The sequence below is a fragment of the Uloborus diversus genome, chromosome 2, assembly GCF_026930045.1.
Source record: "Uloborus diversus isolate 005 chromosome 2, Udiv.v.3.1, whole genome shotgun sequence".
In the NCBI taxonomy this organism is placed as follows: domain Eukaryota; kingdom Metazoa; phylum Arthropoda; class Arachnida; order Araneae; family Uloboridae; genus Uloborus; species Uloborus diversus.
Window position 1 is genome coordinate 171,472,813 of NC_072732.1, and position 17,593 is coordinate 171,490,405.

The 17,593-nt window shown below is 37.9% G+C and overlaps 1 protein-coding gene across 1 annotated transcript in view; it reads left to right on the top strand.

Moving 5' to 3' along the window:
• LOC129217482 (uncharacterized) overlaps window positions 1–17,054 on the top strand; it is a 76,026-nt gene extending 58,972 nt beyond the window's left edge. Inside the window, exons 3-4 of the mRNA XM_054851789.1 lie at window positions 11,431–11,568; window positions 16,277–17,054. Coding sequence (XP_054707764.1) covers window positions 11,431–11,568; window positions 16,277–16,515 — 377 coding nt within the window. The 3' untranslated portion in view covers window positions 16,516–17,054. The remainder of the gene's footprint in view (window positions 1–11,430; window positions 11,569–16,276) is intronic.
• The last annotated feature ends 539 nt before the right edge of the window (window positions 17,055–17,593 follow it).

A 17,593-nucleotide genomic window follows, 5' to 3' on the forward strand; every position in this document is an offset into this window, starting at 1 on the left:
ATCAAAATTCTCGAAATTTAAAAGTGCAAAACTCTGAATTTTACATCTTTTTTAAGTGTCAAAAAAATATGAATTAACAAAGTATTACTTCAAATGCACGTACATAAGTAGACGCATCATTAGAAAAAACGAGCTGATGTGTGCATCACATGACTTCCTTTTACTCCAATTTTAATGTCGTTTTCCCATTATTGGCAATTTTAATGTGATTCAATAGTTTACTCTCTATATATCACCACCAGTGGCCAAATTGACTCCAGATTTAAAAAAAAAATCGCTAAATTTGTCGCGAAGTTGGCGACAATACTTGGAGACCAAAAGACTGGCGATATATAGCCAAGTGTCCGCCAAATTATAAAACCACTTGAGTATACATCGAAATTAACAATGATTTCCGCCCAAAAAGGAGCAAAAGACCCCTTTAGAAACACCCGAATGCAACTAAAAGGGGAGGTGCACAACTAGATCCCACTAGGAGTCTACGTACCAAATTTCCACTTTCTAGGACATACCGTTCTTGAGTTATGCGACATACATACTCACATACACACATACGCACATACGGACGTCACGAGAAAAGTCTTTGAAATTAACTCGGGGACAGTGTTGCCAGATGGTGAAATCCAGATTTTCCCAATTCCCTTCCAACTTTTCCCCAAAAAGCGATGTTTTCTACCAAAATTCTCCAAATGCAAAAATTATTTTTCCACTAATATTTTCATAAAATGAATCGACTTCCTCTAATATTTTTGTTTCTTGAAAAAAGAATTTTCCCCCAAATAGCCAAATTTTCTTATAAAATTCCCCAACTTTTTTTTCTTCACATTTTCGCTTCTTTTTTTTTTTTTTTTTTTTGGCTTCTTTATCTTAATCTTTCTTTATCTTTACTAACTAGAGGACCCGACAGACGTTGTTCTGTTCAAACTTTGTAAATTGAAAAGTTGAAAAATGTCACTAAACTATCAAGTGTTTCAACCGTTTTCTTGAAAAAAATAAGTAAACAGAAAATGTTTTAAGCTGTGTGCTTGATGTCAGATTGCGTATATTTATTACAACTTGATTTATCTAGTGCCCACTGAGCAGTTGTTTCATTAACTATTTTTTCTCGCGTACTTAAAAGATCTTCAGAGATTGTATGGTTTGTTCCTTTAGCCATAATCAAAGGATACAAATCATCCACAGATACTAAGTACAAAAAAATAACTACCCATCTAGAAAAAAACGGGAAATCCCGCCGCAACGTCCCCCATACGAAAAAGAATAGAACAATCGAATAGATATCGTTTAAAAAAAGATAAATGTAAAAGCAGTTCCTTGAATAAGCGAAAATCACTCCCCTTCCCGATGTAAAATAAACACGTTCTTCAATTAAATTGACTAAAAACTCTTTAAGAACCAAAAGCAATTCTTTGCAATTTTCAATATTTCATCAAATGAACAAAAAATACAATAAATTACATTAACAGTAGTAAACAAATAATCATGCAACAATACTGTTATGGCCGAGGTCGCCAAGCCACCACGTTCCTGTAATCCAGCCGATCAGTGAGCGAAGCGAACTCCGACCGATTAGCGGTCCCGAACGAAACTTCATGTATTTGCTTAATTTGTTCTTTCCACCACAGATAAAGATCTTCCACTGCACTGCTCTTTTGTGTACTATAGAACTACCCTGTTGTAATTAATCTGGACGAAAATAAAATTTGTTTCTTCTTCAAATTCCACCATCTTTTCCTTTAATAATGTACTGTTTAGTTTGATAATCCTAAAAGTATCGTTGCCATTGGTGTCAAAACTCAGATGGATTTGAACCGAGAAACAAAGGTTGTTATGTACTGTACTATCCGATCATTTGGTTAGAAAAACCTAAAGCACCGACCCGGTCACATGTTTTAACTACGACGAAAAATACGCGTTTTGCGTGAACCTAGTGAAAGAAATCCGATTTCTTCCAGTACTTTACTTTAAAATATATCACTGGACCTAAAATCGTTGCTTTCAAGAAATAAAGGCTTCACTCTCTCTCTCTCTCTCTACGGTTTATCTATTCTCAATTGACATATCACAGAAGGAAATTTCATTACAAAATGCAGAGCTGGCTTTTTTATTGTCCTTTGGCAACGGGTAAATATTTATTTCAATTCTCGCTCAAAAATAGGTTAAAATAAATAATAATCATTTGGGAGATATAACCATTCAATGTTTAAATTAATTAATTAATTAACAAAAACATTTCCGATTCGATCCATCGCGCTTCGAAACCATGCTTGCCACAACTTAATTACACATAAAAAATTTGATCAAAATCGGTCCAGCCGTTTAAAAGCCTTATGGCGACAAACGTACGCACAGAAGATTTTTATATATTAAGATAATAAAGCTTACAGTCTCTCTGTCTGGATATCTCTCTGTCCGGATCTCTTTCTGTCTGTCAGGATCTTTAATGCGCATATAGCGCCAAGACCGTTCGGCTGATTTTCATGAAATTTGGCAAAGAATTAGTTTGTAGCATGGGGGTGTGCACCTTTACCGGTGTGCGATTTTTTGAAAATTTGATTTTTTTCTTTTTCTATTCCAATTTTAAGAACATTTTTCCCGAGCAAAATTATCATAAGATGGACGAGTAAATTACCAAGTTATCATAACGTGGAACCGTAACGTGGGCAAGCCGATTGGCGAGAAATTCATCATGCATTATTTGTAAATATACAGGGGCCAAAAGACCATTTAATTTTCTACTACGGGCAAAGCCGTGCGAGTGCCACTAGTCATGAATACAAGCGCCTGACCGAGAGATAAGAACCAAATTTTTTTTTTCTACTCGCATTTACTACTCTGCTTCTGTATGTACATTTAAACTATGATTTTTGTATATATTTATCCAAGAACACTCTTCATAACACTTATTTTTACCTGTTTCACGTATCAACTTGTTACTCACGCAGAACATTATGGCGAATTCCATAGCATAATATTCCACATAATGCGAAATGCGAATTCTATAAAGTTGAGCAAAGCTAACCCAACGCTGTTTGATACAAACAATGTTCCTACTACTTCTTGACGCGAATTTAAATACGAAAAAAAAATATTTTTTCCCCGAGGTTTTTTTTCCCCAGGTTTTCCCCAAGGGAAAAAAATTTTCCCCAAAGAATTCCCCTCAAAACCCATTTCCCCAAAATTTCCCCAGAAAGCACTAGATTTCCCCAAAATGGGGAAAATTCCCTCAATCTGGCAACACTGCTCGGGGAATGTCAAAATGTATATTCCGGGTGTTTATACTGTTACAAATCCTGTAAATAGTAATTATTGTAGTAACGTAACCTGTAAATAGTTTCCCGTAATGAATATACAACCCCTTTTCATTCGGCTAAAGTATACGACCCCCTATTTTCTTTTCTTTTCATTGATAAAATTTGATAACGGTCTACGCATTTCGAGAAGCGGTGAGAATGTTGTGGGAAATTCTTCGATGTTTATAAAAGCGTCCTGCGTGATAAAGGGGGAGTTTCGATTGAGATTTGGAACTGAGAGCGTATTTGCTCTGTTTATAGCGAGGCATTTCGCTGTGTTGTTTTCGTATTTGGAAGTAAATACATGTGTAACCGTCAAGTTTACGGTGTTGAGTGATATTTGCTTAATTGCTGATGATTAATTTAGCAGTTGTTAACGATTTCTCCTGTACATAGTGTAAATAAATTTCCTGTGTTTTTATCAAGAACTGTGTCTTCATTTCAAGAAAGTGGAAGTCACACCGAATCCGTTACAATTTGGCGCCCAACGTGGGGCTACTTTAGGACTTTCTTGGAGTAAGTGTGACTTTGGACATTTTTTCATAAAAACTTTTTGAATTTAGACTTTAATTTTATGGTGGTTACTCACGCAATGGATGAACAATTAAAACAACTTCTTGATGCAATCAACTCTGTTAAAAATGAATTGGCGGCTAATCAAGACCAATTAAAAAGTGATTAGACTGCAAGTTTTACTGCAAATCAAGAACAATTAAAAAATGATATGGCGGCTAATCAAGAACAATTAAAAAATGATATGGCGGCTAATCAAGAACAATTAAAAAGTGATCTGACTGCAAGTATGTTGGCAAATCAAGACCAGTTAAAAAGCGATTTAACGGTGCTGAAAAAGGACTTAACGTCTAACCAAGAAGAAATTAAAAACGACCTTATTTCGGTAAAGACTGTGATGGAAAATAAATTTAATGACATAGAGCATCGAGTTGATGCTATTGAAGAAAAATTTGATACCGTTGAAAGCCGATTCAATGCTGTAGAAAATAAATTTGAAGAAGAAGATAGAAGATTTCATCTATTTAAAGAAGAAATCTTTAAGGACGTGGAAAGGAGATTGGCGACCGCGGAAAGCAGCTCTGTACAGTTTGGCGCTCCCACATCGGTTGCTCGACCGTCCATTAAACTTGCCACATTTGATGGGAAAACTTCGTGGCAGGTTTACAAAACTCAATTCATGATAGTGGCGGAAGCGAACGGATGGGACTCTGCTACCAAGGCCTGTCATCTTGCAGCATCCCTGAGAGGTGACGCAGCGGACATTCTCCAGACCCTTCCGGACAGCCAGCGCCTGGATTTCGCCGCCCTCACATCTGCGTTGGAGCTTCGCTTCGGTGAGAAGTGCCAGAAAGATTTCAGCCGACTCCAGTTGAAGTCCCGTTTCCAGAAAACCGGGGAAACCCTGCAAGAGCTAGCGGCGGACGTCGAGAGATTGTCTCATCTTGCTTTTTGTGACTGTCCTGCGGATGTTCGAGACAACCTGGCACTCAACTACTACATCGACGGGGTTCGAGATCCGGAAATCCAGAAAGCTCTACGGATGGCGGATGTCAAACACCTGAATTCTGCTGTTGTGTATGCGATGAAGTTGGAGGCCGCCCAGCAAGCAACCCGCAAGGATCGCCATTCAATCCGCGGCGTGAAAACTGATGAGCCTGATCCGGTTTCGTCACGCTTTGCTGAACTGGAAAAGCAAATAAAAGAAATTGCAGGAACCCTCAAAAGGATTTCGGCTCCCAAGGACCAAAATGGACAATCACTTAAGTGCTGGAAATGTGGCGGCGAGCGTCACTTACGAAGAAATTGTGAAGCTCGCCAAGAAACCAGAAGGAAGAGCACCTCTCCCTCGCAGGTCCAGGAAAACTAAGTCATGGCAACCTCGCGGGGCGGAGGTCGCCAAATTGGAATGAGCCCCATCTGAAAGTTTTCCAGATTTCATCGACGAGTGGCGGCAGTAATGGACTGTTTGTTTACGCATATGTAAACGGGTTTCCCTGCGAACTGATTATTGACACTGGAGCCAATGTTACGATCATTAGAACAGATGTGGCTCGTCAATTTGGACTCAACATTCTATGGACGCAGCCCTGCGTTACCCTCCAAACTGTGACGGGTGACAAGATCGAGATTGAAGGTAAAGTGAACTTAGAAATTGTGTTTGGAAATGCCACTTACCATCATATAGCATTCGTTGCTGCTATCACAGACCCCTTCATTCTCGGATTGGACTTTTTAAAGAAGTATGACTTCAACCTCGACTTCAAGACTAATGAACTGCACTCGATGAGAGAAGACATAGCCATCTTCAACGCTGAAAATGATGTAAAATCCGCTCATCAAATAATAGCCCAAACAGATTTATCGATTCCCTCAAGGTCAGAATCATTAATACCTGGCTCCATTGAAGAAAGCAATAGTTTTCAATTTGGACTCATTGAATATCCTAACCTAAGCAATAACCTAAAAGGAGTGCTGGTAGCATCTACGCTTGTGGACCTTTCTAAGGATGTAATTCCTGTGAGAGTCGCCAACGTGAGTGAAAGGCCAAGGAATGTCCGGAAAGGTGAAGTGTTAGCAACCTGTATTCCAGTAAACAGCATCATCAGAAGAATCAATTCCCCCTAGACTGTGTCTTCAGAGTCCTTGACATCGAAGTTAGTTGGGAGTGGGCCATTATCGAAAGATCAAAGAACTGCTGCGGAACAATTGGTGGATAACTTCAAGCATCTGTTTTCATCAGCATCGGAGGATGTTGGCCGTACGAATTTAACGCAGCATAGGATTTACACTGGAGAACACCCCCCTATTAAACAGCATCCAAGACGACTACCGTTCGCCAAGAAGGAAGAGGTTGAGACCCTCCTGAAAGAGATGCAGGAGAATGAGGTTATCGAACCCTCGTCCAGTCCTTGGGCCTCTCCCATCGTCTTGGTCCGAAAGAAAGATGGCTCCACCAGATTTTGTGTCGATTACCGGCGGCTGAATGAAATCACCAAGAAAGACAGTTATCCTCTTCCACGGATAGACGACACCTTGGACACTCTTTCCGGACACAAGTGGTTTTCGACCCTGGACTTGAAGAGCGGCTACTGGCAGGTTGAGATACACCCTGATGACCGAGAGAAGACAGCGTTTACAACTGGACAAGGCTTATGGCAGTTTAAAGTGATGCCCTTCGGCCTCTGCAATGCACCAGCTACGTTCGAGCGTCTTATGGAGACAGTGTTAAGAGGACTTTCCTACGAATCCTGTCTGGTCTACTTAGACGATATCATCATCGTGGGACGCAGTTTCGAAGAACTTCTGGCAAATCTTAGGAAGGTGCTGCAAAAGCTTAGGAAGCCAATCTGAAGTTAAGCCCGTCCAAATGTAATTTGTTCTGCCGGGAAGTGAACTACCTTGGTCACATCATCTCTTCCGAAGGTGTACAAACCGATCCAGAAAAGGTATCTGCTGTCAAGAGTTGGAGTCGTCCCGAAAACATCCATCAGCTGCGAAATTTCCTGGGGCTCTGCACGTACTACAGGAAGTTTGTAAAGGGTTTTTTCAACATTGCACGACCTTTGCATAAGCTGACGGAGAGCAAGCAAAAGTTTGAATGGTCCAAAGAATGCGAAGATGCATTTCTACGACTGAAGGAGGCTTTAACATCAACACCTATCCTCAGCCTGAAAAATCCTTCATCCTGGACACTGATGCGAGCAACGAGGGCATCGGAGCTGTTTTATCCCAAGAAATTGACGGTAATGAACAGGTCATCGCTTACTGAAGCAAATGCTTATCAAAATCGGAGCGAAATTACTGCGTCACCAGAAAGGAGTTACTGACCATAGTAAAAGCTGTAGAACACTTCCATCATTACCTCTACGGCCGAAAATTTCTGCTTCGGACAGATCATGCCTCGTTAACTTGGCTTTTGAACTTCAAGAATCCGGAAGGTCAGATAGCCAGGTGGATACAGCGGCTCCAGGAATATGACATGGAGATCAAGCACCGAAAAGGGTTGTCTCACGGTAATGCAGACGCTTTATCAAGGAGACCCTGTCCTGAGAACTGCAATTATTGTTCCCGTATCGAGAAACAGTATGGAACGACTAACTCTACTGCCTATCAGGTGACAGTGACTCCAACATCATCAGAATCTGATCCATGGAGTGATGACCAAGTTCGAAAAGATCAATTTGAAGACCCCGACATAAAACCAATTTTGGAGTTCATGGAAAGTGACAGTCGACGCCCTAGCTGGCAGGACGTTTCCATCTTCAGTCCAGCAACAAAAAGATACTGGGCTTTATGGAACTCACTCCATTTACGGAACGGCGTACTGTACCGAAAATGGGAATCTGATGACGGCAAAACATCTAGGTGGCAGTTACTACTTCCCCGATCAAATATTTCAGATGTTCTGAAAGAAATACATAGTAGTGCGACTGGAGGACATTTTGGTGTGTTAAAAACCCTCAATAAAGTTCGGGAGCGCTTCTTCTGGAGCAAGGCGAAGGATTACGTGGAGAAGTGGTGCCATTCTTGTGACGCCTGTGCTGCTCGTAAAGGACCGAAGAAAAGAAGCAGAGGGAAGCTACATCTGTACAACGTTGGAGCTCCTTTCGAACGAATTGGGATCGACATCCTGGGTCATCTACCAAGAACTGTTGATGGGAACAAATACATTCTTGTTTCCATCGGCTATTTCACCAAGTGGCCCGAAGCGTATCCCATTCCAGATCAAGCTACCACCGTAGCAGAGACTCTAGTCCAACATTGGATCTCGAGATATGGAACACCTTTGCAGATTCATTCCGATCAAGGGAGGAATTTCATCTCTGCTGTGTTTAAGGGCCTATGTCAAATTTTCGGAATTGAGAAAACTAGGACAACACCACTACACCCACAATCGGACGGCATGGTGGAGAGATTTAACCGCACAATCCTGAATAATCTCTCGCTTATGGTATCCAGAAATCAACAGGATTGGGACAAGAAGCTACCTTTGTTCCTGCTGGCTTACCGCAGTGCTGTCCACGAGACTACCGGATTTGCCCCATCTCAGATGCTCTTTGGACGAGAGCTTCGGCTACCTTGTGGTCTCGTCTTCGGTCGTCCTCCGGATGCGCCTTCATCGCCTGAGGAGTACATCCAGGATCTCCAGGCCCGGTTGGAAGACGTTCATAACTTCGCACGAGAGCGAATCAACATCGCGGCGGAGAAGATGAAGACCCGATACGACACAAGGTCTACTGGACATGAATTCAACGAAGGCGACAAGGTTTGGTTATGGAATCCCATCCGACGGAAAGGTGTGTCACCCAAATTGCAGTCGCATTGGGATAGACCCTACAAAGTCCTTAACCGACTAAATGACGTCGTAGTGAGGATCCAAAAATCACCTAATGCAAAACCTAGGGTTGTACATTATGATCGGTTAGCCCCATACTATGGCCATAGTTCATGAGTATATTACGTAAACAACCATGGTTGATAACATAAAAGTTGTAGATAATTTTTGCTTTTAATGTTTAGTAATATTTTTTGTTATTATTGTGTTTTCTGTATCTGTTAGTTATTAATTAATGTGTATATTTGTAAACTTGTGATAGAAGTTTGGCACCCTTTCTGGGAATTGTACTGCCCGGGACGTGCAGTCCTTAGGAGGGGGGAAATGTTACAAATCCTGTAAATAGTAATTATTGTAGTAACGTAACCTGTAAATAGTTTCCCGTAATGAATATACAACCCCTTTTCATTCGGCTAAAGTATACGACCCCCTATTTTCTTTTCTTTTCATTGATAAAATTTGATAACGGTCTACGCATTTCGAGAAGAGGTAAGAATGTTGTGGGAAATTCTTCGATGTTTATAAAAGCGTCCTGCGTGATAAAGGGGGAGTTTCGATTGAGATTTGGAACTGAGAGCGTATTTGCTCTGTTTATAGCGAGGCATTTCGCTGTGTTGTTTTCGTATTTGGAAGTAAATACGTGTGTAACCGTCAAGTTTACGGTGTTGAGTGATATTTGCTTAATTGCTGATGATTAATTTAGCAGTTGTTAACGATTTCTCCTGTACATAGTGTAAATAAATTTCCTGTGTTTTTATCAAGAACTGTGTCTTCATTTCAAGAAAGTGGAAGTCGTACCAAATCCGTTACAATACGTTCTGAGGCACTTATCCGCGTGTGGTCGGGTTGAAAAAAAAAAAAAAAAACTCAACATTAATTCGGGGGTGAGCAAAATGGAAATTAAGGTCGAATTTTGAATGAAAATTTTTTCGCGAATACAATACTTCCTTTTTTGTAAAAGGAAGTGAAAAGTTAATATTTAAAAGACATCGACTATTTAACAGGGTTGTGAAGTTAGATAATGTACGCATCAGATTATTTTCTTCATTTAATAGACACGTCACCTTTTACATTTGCTCGTATTCTTGTCCGTAAAGTAGCATCCTTTGTTCATTTAAGTAACCTAGTGCAGGGGTTCTCAAACTTTTATACACTGCGACCCCCTTTTTAGACTAAGTATTTTGGTGAGCCCCCAAAGTTTTAAAACTGTTTAAACCCCTAAAAACAATAACTAAACACTACACAAATGGTTGATTTTTATCCTTAAAGTAACACAAGTAACTAGTAAAATAAATATGAGTTTTTGTCTCTTGAATTATTTTATAATAAGAGACAGTAGCAGATCTTACTGATTTTACAATCTTGTAGTAGTTTTATGAGTTTATTGACCTTGAGCTCCTTCAAGTTCTATCATTGCACGCGATACGAAAAAGAAACAAACAAAGATATATCGTCAAATTTTGGATAGGTATTAAAAAGGAATAACCAGAACTGTCCACAACAGCATTAAAAACTTTGATGCCATATTCTGCACCTTACAACTTTGAACAAGGATTCTCCATAACCATAATGATGAATTTAAAAACAAAATTAAGAAATCGTTTGACACTGGAAAATGATATTATTTTGTGTGTTACAAAGATCATTCCAGACATTAAAAAACTGGTTGATTCCAAACAAGCTCATGTATCCCACTAAGAGTACACAAAAACCAACTTGTATGTGTATTAAAAGTTTTATGTGTACTCTTTTTTCACAGCAATAAATTAGACTTTTTTTCCATATCTCGCGACCCCCCTGGACACATCCTGCAACCCCCCTGGGGGTCGAAACCCACCGTTTGAGAACCCCTGACCTAAAGTGTAACAAAAACGAATTTTATTGGAAACTTATCGACTATCTTGGCTCGTAAATGGTTTTCTGCGCAGGACCCTGCTATCTGTAAATCGGTCCGTGCAAAATGGGACTGTTTTTTTTTCTTCCGTAGGACTTTTTACACTTTATAGTGAAACTAGAAATTATCAAAAATTAATTTCTTCAGTACTTATTTTATTCAGTAACTAGTGGCACCTGCTAGGCTTTGCCCGTAGTAGATAATTAAAAGGTCTTTTGGTTCGCCTGTATATTTACAAATAATGTATGATGAATTTCTCGCCAATTGGCTTGTCCATGTTACGGTTCCACGTTGTGATAACTTCGTAATTTACTCATCCATCTTATGATAATTTTCCGTGGGAAAATGTTCTTAAAATTGGAATAATAAAGAACAAAATCGAATTTTCGAAAACTCGCTTCGAGGTGCCTTCCTTGCTACAAACTAACTTTGAGCCAAATTTCATGAAAATCGGCCGAACGGTCTAGGCGCTATGAGCGTCACAGAGATCCTGACAGACAGAGAGAGATCCGGACAGAGAGACTTTCAGCTTTATTATTAGTAAAGAAAAGAAATATTATAAGAGAGAGAGAGAGAGCGATTAACAAAAAACTTTTGGAAAACTTGATGCAGTTAACTTAAAAAAAAAAAAAGAAAGAATTTTTTCAAACTACACATAAGCACAGGACAATTTTATTGTACATTGATATGATATTAATGTTTAATTTTCACAGAATATAAATGATAACGTACCATTAAAATACTACATGAGTACCAAAAATTATTTTCTCATTAAAAATTCTATCATGTTAGAAGTAGTAATGAAAAGCTTTAAATTTATAGAATAGTCATTGTTTAGACATAATACTCACTGCTTTTTACTCTTTACTCATTTCTTTTATTTTATTTTTCAGGAATGCGTAATTTAGCTATGTCATGCGCAATTGTATCTCTAATACTATTGGGCTGTTCGGCTCCTCTTGGTATTTTAGGAATTTTCAAGAAACAGATCAGCACAATAATGGTTACAGGTGTTATGTACATTTTGGCAGGTAACTTAAAAAAATTACCTTATTTTTTTTTTTAAATGTCATTACTAATATTATGTGTATGAAATGTTAATACCTCATCAGAAAGTAGTCATTATAGCCATTTCTTTAATTCTGCTAGATAGGAAAGTTGTTTTGTTCACTAATTAACGTCAATTAACCTCATACCAATCACTTCTCAAACTAAGCTTCCGAGTAACTAAAGAACGTCTGGTACAAGTAGTGCAATTGCACTTTGGTCAAGTGACTAAATTTTACAACTATAACATACCTTTGCCTGTTTCATTTACAGTCTGGCTCTGATAAAAAGATTATTGACCTTGGAGTAGCTCAATTATGTTTGCGTTGAAAGAGAAGTAAGTTTTAAAGTAGCACAACGCCAGCGATCGTTATCGGCCGCGAATACTGGCTTTCTGCGCCCGAATTTCAACAGCTTCATTCCGTCGGAGGTCATTTATCAGAGCCAGACTGCAGAAAGCACAATGGTGTCGAAGAAAGGCACCATTTGGCGATGTCCATTACGTGCTTGGTTTGGACAAGAACAAGCTGGTGCCAAGCAGAAGGCGAATGTAAATACGGTTTCTTTAAATTTTTTTTAAAAATAGATTCCTCAGAAAATCGGAACTACTTTGATATACCCCCCCCCAAATCGGAAATTTGGCGACTTTTTTTGTTTTTGTTGACACAAAACTTTGTTGCCACAAAAATTGTTGCCACAAAACTTTTAAAAAAACTCAAAAAATGGTACAAAATACATGAAAATACTAAATTTGGCAACAGTAAAAACCTAAAAGCTGAAAAAACCTAAATTGGCAACACCAAAATAAGGAACAGCAACCCTAAAAAGTCCGTAGGGAATGCCAGATTTGGCGCATAATTTTTGGGGGTGTATATCAAAGTTATACCAGAAAATCCCCCAAGGTGTCCTCCCCCCAAAGGGGTAAACCATCGGGCACCCTGTTTGTTTACTTCCGGTCTATTTCTTCCGTGAACGGAGCATAGGATAATCTCTGGATCGTAAAATCAAATCTACAAATACTTATCTAGACGAGACGTCTCCAACCTTACCACATTGCCACACTATTTTGATGAATATTTTTGTTTTATACCGTGATGATGAAGAGTCAGATCAAGCTGAAAGTGCTGACAGTCTCTTGGAAAAGTTTTTTTTTTTTTTTTTTTTTTTGAAGTCTAACAAAAGTCTAACGTTTATTTTCGATTGAAAGCTGTAAGATAGTCGTTAGTAAATAGCAGCATTAAAGAAAATCAAAATTTATGCCGTTATTTCTACCAAACACCAAACTACGCAATGAAACGAAAGTTTCTTTTGTGATTAATTTATAGGTAACACTGGGAAACAACGTGATGGGTAAGGCAAAAATTAGCAACTAGTTGCAGACACGTGTTTCAACTTTAAAAATTTCTAACAAAATGAAAAATATTCTTCCAAGCTTATACTACTTTTGCGCCTCTGCTTCAGCGCAATTCCAACAACCACAACAACTATCCCCCTTCCTCATCCAAGTAGAGAGTGGACACAAGAATTAAGATAGATCGGATTTAAAATGAAGAATAAATTTAAATTTGGGAGTATATATTTTCTCGGATGACTTAACATCTAAAAGCTCACATACTTTTTGGCATTGAGAAATGGCAAGAGTTCACAACCTAGACGGGCGTAGAATGGTTTCAAGCGGGGGGGGGGGGGGGGGGGCATAATGTATTCTAGAAAAAAAGTTTTTCGTAAAACTGACCACAATTTGCTCAATTTTGAGGTCACATGTAAATATTTTCGACATCATTGCCGTTTTAGAAGTTTTTTAATGAAGTTTTTACTCATATATCACCGCGAATCTGTAGTTGCAGCATTGGCAAGCATTGAAGCATTAAGTCAAAATATCGACCAAGGATGGACATTAAAAGTTACCCTTTTAAACTAGTTACAACCTAACATTCAAAAATTTCTCAAGAGCGAACGGTGATAATCCACTTATTTGTGAAAGTGATTGTTAAACATACCAACCTGACCTATGTATTAGAAATTATTTAATTAGCAGCAAAGGGAGAAGCAAAGGGATGTAAGTGGACATTTTCAAGTTTTGACTAAAGCGCGTTTAAAGATAAGGTCCTTGGTAGGCACTTTTGTAACTGAGATCGGGAAATTTTTTTTTTTTATTTTTACTTGAAAATGATTGGGCAACAAAATTCTTTGCTGACAGTTGCTATCAGTTATACATAAAGTTAAAAAATAAGCAAACTAGAAGATGGCGTAGGTAGCTGTTCGATAAACAATCAAGCCAGCTTGTTATCACAATGACAGTTATTTTCGTATTAGTAGGCCTTTATACATGTAATTAAATTTATTAGTCAGTTTTTTAAAAAATGCAAGGAGAATCAGTGAAAATTAAAGAAAGAAAAAAAAAAACGGAGTCGATATGTTTTCAAACACGACTCCGACTCCACAGCCCTGATTCTAATAACAATATGTTCAAAATAAAGTTATGCGAAGTAGTATTAATTTTTGTTTACGAAATTATATTTCTTTTAATTGATTAATCACTCTGAGCTATTCCAGCTGGCTTCAGTTTCAAATTTTAATTCTACTCTTTTATTCATTACACATGGTAGTCTGATGAGGAGGGGAGAAGGGATGATCACAAATGAATGCATAGTGTTCAGGGGGGGGGGGGACGAAGAGCCTGAATGGTTGAGAACCGAAAAAGGATTTCATTGAAGCCACGATCGAAACATTGCAATTAGTTACTAATTTTTAGCTTTAGGTAAATAAATACCTATGTGCAACGTACTAACAGTAGGTGGATAATTATCCACTTACTGTTACTAAGTTGAACAAAGGTATTTATTTACTTATTTCATAATTAAAAGCATTGCATGATACATTGTTTATTCTAAAGTCCAAAATGACAATATTGTGCAGAGAAAAACACATTTAAAAGATTTCTGAGAATAGAAATTCACAGAACCGAAAAACGTGCGAAAATAAGAAAAAAAGTGTAGATGAATCACCTTAGACATAAGCAAATATTTAAATTGAGTTTTCCGAGACCGACCTAGTATACATGTTTGATTACAAGTCAGGTGCGAAGAAACGCAAGAAAGAGATTAGAAAAGGAAATAGATTTATTATCTATCTTAGGACTCTCGATATTTGAAAACGGGAAAACAGCAGTAAAATAAATGTACACAAACATATAATAAATTGTAGATACTTAATTGTACTGACTACCCATCAATATGTATGTGGACAATTAGATGTGCCATTTTGTGACTTTCTTGTCAATATAGCTTTTGCCACTTTCAAGAAAAATTAGTTATTTTTGTCACGGTGATGAAAGTAACGCTTTTCTGAAAGCTTAATATTTATTTTCGCCCCCCCCCCCCTAAGGCCATTAGGCACTGAATAGGCAACCTAGCCAGTAGTAGTCTAGAACCCCCGATTTTCAGCCCCTCAAATTAATTTACTCTATGGAAGCCCCGAAAAGTATTTGGTCTGGGGCCTTTGTACCTTAACCCCTCCCCCCTCCCCCTCAATGAAGTGAATATGATTCAGCACTGTTCTAAGACAGGATATATCTAACAATATACTACCAGCAATTGTTTACTGTTTCTTATTTTATTGAAAATACTTTCAAAACATCGCTTTGTTTTAGATGCATTGGTCATATTAACTTTTTCACGCATTTATCAGTTGGATGCAAAATTTATTCAAATAACTGAAAAAAATGTTAAATTTGAAGTTCGGTGAAAATCTCTAAAAACCATTTTATAAGTCTGAAATTATCATGGAAGTATTCTTTTAGGGTATTCTTAAGGAGTACCCTATGCTCCATTCACCGGACGGGGGCGAATGTCGAAATTGAAACTTTTTTTTAAGTATGAATATCTGTTTCAGTATTAGATTTACTGATTCAATGCTAAAAAAAATTAAAAAATAATTTAGAGTGTGTACCAGTGCTTGGATATGTAAAACATAGTTCAGAATTTAACTAGAAATTCAATTTAATTTTAAAGGCGGCAAATTTAGTGATTTAAAAGCCTTTTGAAAATATCAATATCTTTTTCACTGCCATAAGATGCACTACTTTAATGTTAAGAAAATAATTTAAAGTGTGTACCAGTGCTTGGATATGCAGATCATAGTTTGGAATTTAACTAGAAACTCATTTTAATTTTAAGCACTTGACTGTTATTTTCATTTTATTAATATAATATTATTTTACATTATTATGTATATTATTTAATGGAGGGGCGGGGCGGCACTTGTCAATATCGCTAAACTACTAGAGCCCGGCCCTGCCAACCATTCGTCGTTGTTGAGTCACGTGTCTTGGTGTCTTAGCCAATGATTGGACTTGCTCCATCCACTTACTCAGGCCAGCTCTAAGTTTGGACCTCCGTCTAACACCCTAAACCACCGATTAAAGCCTTCTGTTTGTTTGAAGGTATCAATCAGCAGTTCGGGTGCTTGACTGAGGTTTAACTTGGCTTTAGATGGCCACATTGGCACAGTTCTCGATACCTTTGTTTTGCTATTATTCCAATACTGCTTTACAGTTCCGTTGTAGCATATCTTCCCCATTAGCAAGCGCTTTTAAACCCTAGTTTGTGAGCGGTGTTATATTCTTGCGTTCGCGTAAACCTTTAGTTTGTGATAAGTAGTAATCCAAATTCTGTATTTTACTTCCCACAGCTGTCTTTGGCATCTTCAACCTCGTTTTTATGCGTTTCAAACGAGTAAAACCGGATGGCTTTTACACAAGTACTGTATTTGACAAAGGTATTCCTGAAGATTACATGAAGACAAGAATATTCACTGTTGGATGGCCACCCTCTATAGAATGGGCTGGTCTCTGCCTCTGCCTCATAGCAAGCTTATTCTGGCTCATGTTGGCGAAAATATTCCGGTTTCTAATATTGGCTCCATCATGAACTTCCAAGGGAAAAACAAAACCGTCAATCAAGTTGAAACATTTTCAATTGAAGATTGCACTGGGTCAGGGCGTAATGGGGATGGAGGTTAATTCCTCAGAGCCTATGTTATTAGCAATGTTGCCAATCCTTGTATGGCAAAAATGTAAGAACTGCTATGAACCTGCAACCCCCCCCCCCCCCCCTCTGAAGAGAAAATACTGGCTTGTAACAAGCAACCCTTTTCCATGAGAAAATTTAGTTGCGCTAGTGCATTATGTTGTGTGGCCGTGTTGCGTGAGTCAAGTTTGAATTTCGACTCAAGACAAGGAAAAAGTTTTCAATGAAGCTGAAGTAGTTGGATTTAACAATCAAATATGATGTGAATAAAACGATTCAAGTCTGATCAGATATATGTTTGACTGTAGTCAAAAAAAGATGTGTAAATGAATGTACTGTACTAAGCTAGTTCTGTACTAAGCGTATTTTATTTTTTGCTAATACTTTTTATGAATGAAAATAAAATACATTACATAAAGTATAATAGCAACGGAACAAAATAAATAATTATCACAAGATTTTTATTAGATCATTCAGCTTGTCTATGATTTAAAAAAAAAGGTTAAATCAAATAACTACTTTCAGAACTCAAATTTATCAAAACTAGTGACTTTTAGCAAAATAGTATTTTTAATTTTCGGTACGATAATCTGCAATTCTGTATAACAAATCTGAAGATCACATCACTTCAGGCTGGTTTGAATAAAAAAAAGAGGGGGGGGGGGATTAACTTTGTAGAATATAAAACTTGAATCTATTTTGTATCATAACTATAAATTGTACTAACTTTGTAGCTGAAAACCTATACGTACACTGACCTCAAAAAGTTAAGATACAACTGGTGTTTTGCCCCCACAGGGTGGCGACAGGAACTGTGAAAAAAGTTCCCTGACTTTTCCCTGTTTAAGTTCACCAAATTTCCCTAATTTAAAGTTACCAATGATAATGGTTTCCTTCCTTCGCTCTACTTGAAATCCATTGCATGTTTGTATAAAATGCAGTATTTTAAACGTTTTAAGTTGTGTAAAGTTGTTTGAAC